This window comes from Ixodes scapularis, unplaced genomic scaffold, assembly GCF_016920785.2.
Source record: "Ixodes scapularis isolate PalLabHiFi unplaced genomic scaffold, ASM1692078v2 PGA_scaffold2__306_contigs__length_199485367, whole genome shotgun sequence".
NCBI classification, from domain to species: Eukaryota; Metazoa; Arthropoda; class Arachnida; order Ixodida; family Ixodidae; genus Ixodes; species Ixodes scapularis.
Window position 1 is genome coordinate 118,885,417 of NW_024609857.1, and position 3,747 is coordinate 118,889,163.

General features: G+C 49.8%; 1 protein-coding gene across 1 annotated transcript; it reads right to left on the reverse strand.

Annotated features, from left to right (window-relative positions):
* Nucleotides 1-1,465: 1,465 nt before the first annotated feature.
* LOC115314554 lies at nucleotides 1,466-3,527 on the reverse strand. The gene is made up of 2 exons (XM_040215665.1): nucleotides 2,589-3,527; nucleotides 1,466-2,464 (listed from the first exon to the last, which is right to left on the reverse strand). Exons 1-2 carry the CDS (start codon nucleotides 3,525-3,527, stop codon nucleotides 1,466-1,468), a joined length of 1,938 nt encoding a protein of 645 aa, XP_040071599.1.
* Between the last annotated feature and the right edge of the window lie 220 nt (nucleotides 3,528-3,747).

Consider the following 3,747-nt stretch of genomic DNA (forward strand, 5'->3'; position numbering starts at 1 on the left):
CGAAATCACGGTAATACCCCGCCAGTCCCATGAAAGACCGGACTTGCTTCTTGGTTTCCGGCTTTGGCGCGTTCACGAGCTCCGTCACTGCACTTTCCATCGGTTGGACTATCTCCTAAGCGACGCTCCAATAATGTGATGGAGGTCACCCCAACCTCACACTTCTGCGGCTTGATTGTTAGACCTGCCTCGCGGATTTTTTCAAACAACTGCCGCAGCGTCTGAACATGCTCCTCCCACGTGGTTGTGGCCACGAGAACATCGTCTAGATAGTGTACCACATTTGCAATCCTTTGGAGAAGAGTCCTCATAAGCCTGGTAAAAATTGCAGAGGCCGTCTTGATGCCGAAGGGCATGAACATGAAATGTTAGTGTCCAGACTGTGTCGAGAAAGCCGTTCTATGCCGTGACCCTTCCTCCAGTGGCACCTGCCAATATTCTTTGGCGAGGTCAAACTTTGAGAAGATGTTTTTGGTTCCAACCTCTGCAAACAGTGTGTCGGTCCTCGGTGTGGGCTCCGGATCTGAGATCAGGTCATTGACGCGGCGAAAATCAATACACACTCGATACGTGTTGTCTTTTTTTTTTTCATCAGCACCAGCGGCGAGTTGTAAGGTGAGCGAGAGCGTTCGATTACTCCCATCTTCAACATCTGGTCCACCTCTTTCTCCACCAAGTCCTTCACCGCAAAGGAAAGAGGGTATTGTGGTGTGCTCACCACCTCCGAGGTTGTCACGTCCAGCCGACACTCTATGAGATTCGTCTTTCCTGGGACTTCGGAAAAGATGTCCTCGTACGACTTCAAAAGTCTACGCACCTCAGTCCGTCGATCTTCCTTCAGGTTGTCGGATACCATCCCAGCTTCAGACCCGTGACTTTTTTCTGCGTTGAAGGTTGGCAGCTGAGCATCTGAGTCCGCTTCCTCTACAACAATGAAAAACGAAGCTTGAAGAGGTGTTCCCCCTTCGCACTCTTCATATCGCTTTAACATGTTGATGTGGAAGAGCTTCGTAGTATGCCCCAGGTAGACCCAGCAGTCGAACTCATTCTTTTTCCATGTGACAGGAAAAGGTCCTTTCCAGTGCATCAGAAGCTTGTTGTGGCTTGTCGGGAGAAGAATTAGAGCCCGGTCTCCAACTCTAAGCTGTCGGAGTTTGCTATTCTTGTCATAGTGCCTTTTTTGGTTCGTTCGTGCTGGAACTAGATTTTGATGCGCTAGTTCCAAAGTTTTCTCAAGTCGCTCCCTGAGATCCAGGACGTAACCATACGTGGTCTTAACTTCGTCACTGTTCTCATCCTCTGTCCATAGTTCCTTGAGAACCGTAAGCGAGCCTCGCAAGTGACGTCCGTAGAAGAGCTCGAATGGAGAAAACCCGAGGCTAGATTGTCGCACCTCCCTATACGCAAACAAAAGTGGTACGAGGTACCTATCCCAAGACCTGGGCTGCTCATGACTTAGTTTCCGCTACATTTGCTTTAGGGTGCCGTTGAACCGCTCAACCATCCCATTGCACATCGGATAGTAGGGAGTTGTGCTGAGATGTTTGATTGCTAAAAGGTCGTTGACCTCTCTCATCAGGTCAGAGGTGAAACAAGTGCCACGATCACAAAGAATTTCGCGAGGAAATTCTATCCGGGAGAACATCTCCACGAGTCGCTCTGCCACAGTGGCTGAGTCTATTGACGGCAGTGCTACGGCGTTTGGATAACGTGTGGAAAATTCGACCAACGAGAGAATGTAGCGGTTCCCCTTAGCTGATGTTGGCGACAGCGGACCGAGAACGTCTACGGCGACGCGCTCGAACGGTGTGTCGATCAATGGCATGCGAACAAGCGGGACCTTGCCCACCTTACCCTTAGGAAAGGTCTTTTGGCAGACATCGCATGACTTGAAAAATCTTCGGACCTCGTTCTGTACACCTGGACAATAAAATGCTTCCAGGATGCGGTCGGTGGTCTTCTTTATGCCTTGATGCCCTGCCGTTGGACTTTCGTGGGCCATGTTTAATGCCTGAGCCCGCAAAACTTTAGGCAGTACCGCCTGTTTCAAGATCTTGCCTCGTGACAGCTGATAACAGCGGAACGAGATCCTCTTGTCCACCGTGAACGTGTGTGAGGTGTCCCCCTTGCCAGGAAATACTTTTCCTACTTTTGCCCAGCAACCTTGCAAAGATGCATCTTTTCCTTGTTCTTCTTGAAATGTCTTCTTCGTCATCTGTAGAGAACCGATGTCCACAACGGAGCACCTGCGACGTTGAGCAGCATAACTTGTTCCCGCCAAAACTAAGGCTGGTTCATGACCTTCAGTCTCACTACCGACTTTGTCGTAACACGTCGGAATTACAGCAAGTTGGGACGATCCCCTCCAGTATGGGTCGGGACAAGTGGCATCGTGCGAGCCGGGAACATTTCCCACTATGACGTCATAAAGCGGTGCCTCTAGGTATTTTACGATCGCGGTACCCTTGAAATATAGTGAAGGAGATGTTGAATTTGGCTTCTGGAACCTCCAGTTGGGTGCCGTCTACCGATAGCAAAGTAGCTTTCGACCCGGTAAGTGCTGTTTCTGAAACGAGCGACCGGCGCACAATCAGGGTGTTGCTGCCAGTGTCTCTTAAAACCAAAACAGCCTGTCCTAACAGTTCACCTTCCACGACAGGCATGTCGTATGTTTCAATCGTCCTCTTTCGGGCAACATCTGCAACCTCTTTGGCCGCCTTTTTTTCCTTAGGTTTGTGTCTCCCGGCTTGTTGTGTCTCATGGCGAAAGTTCTTAGGAGATACACACGAAGAAGCTTCCCTTGGATCGTTACTTTTCGTACACGTCTTCAAATCATGCCCTGGCCTACGGCAGTATACGCAGTACAGTTGTGTGGGCTTTGAGAGACAGTCAGATGCTTTGTGTCCCTTTTTGTCACAAACGAGACATCTGGTTGGAGGCTTCTTGGTGGCTTCTCCACTCTCGCCCTTTGATTTCTCTGATTCCGGCAATTTCCTGAACAACAGCAAGTTTCGCTGACGCTGCGCTTCGAGATAATGGTCTGTCGCCTCGGCCATTACACTCAGTGTTTTGCAGTTCCTCTCGCGCACAAACAACGCCAACTGGCTGTGGCAGTTGTTGAGGAATTGTTCTGCGACAACAATGTCTCGTACACTCTCAAACTTTCCGGCCGTTTCGGACATTTCCATCCAGCGATCGAAAAAACTGGAGAGTCGCGCGGCGTACTGCTTTCCAGTTTCACCGTCTAGAGGTTTGCTCTCGCGAAATTTTTCACGGTAGCCTTCCGCTATGAAGCGAAAGCTTTGGAGTAGCGTGAGCTTGGCTTGATCATATTTCATTGAATCCGCCGGGGATAATCGTCCGAAAACGTTCAGTGCCTCTCCGCCTAGACACATACTCAAAGCAGTGGCCCATTTTTCCTTTGGCCAGCTGTGCGCCACGGCGAGGTGTTCGAACCGTTTGAGGTACGCGTCCAAATCATCGCGTTTGTAGTCAAATGCTGGGAATAGCTTATGCGGATTTATCATGAACGACGGCTCTGGACCTGTACCGTTGTCACCCGCGGCGGCGGATAATGTTGGGATTGCAGCCTCTGCCAAGCGAAGCTTTAGCTGGAGTGATTTCGCATTAAAAAGCCCCAGTAAAAGACACTACGCCATTTGCTGCACAAAAAATGGGATGTATCTTTTTAAATCTAATTTTAAACACGAGCAAAAATCGAAACCGAAACTTCTACTCTGTCTGGCA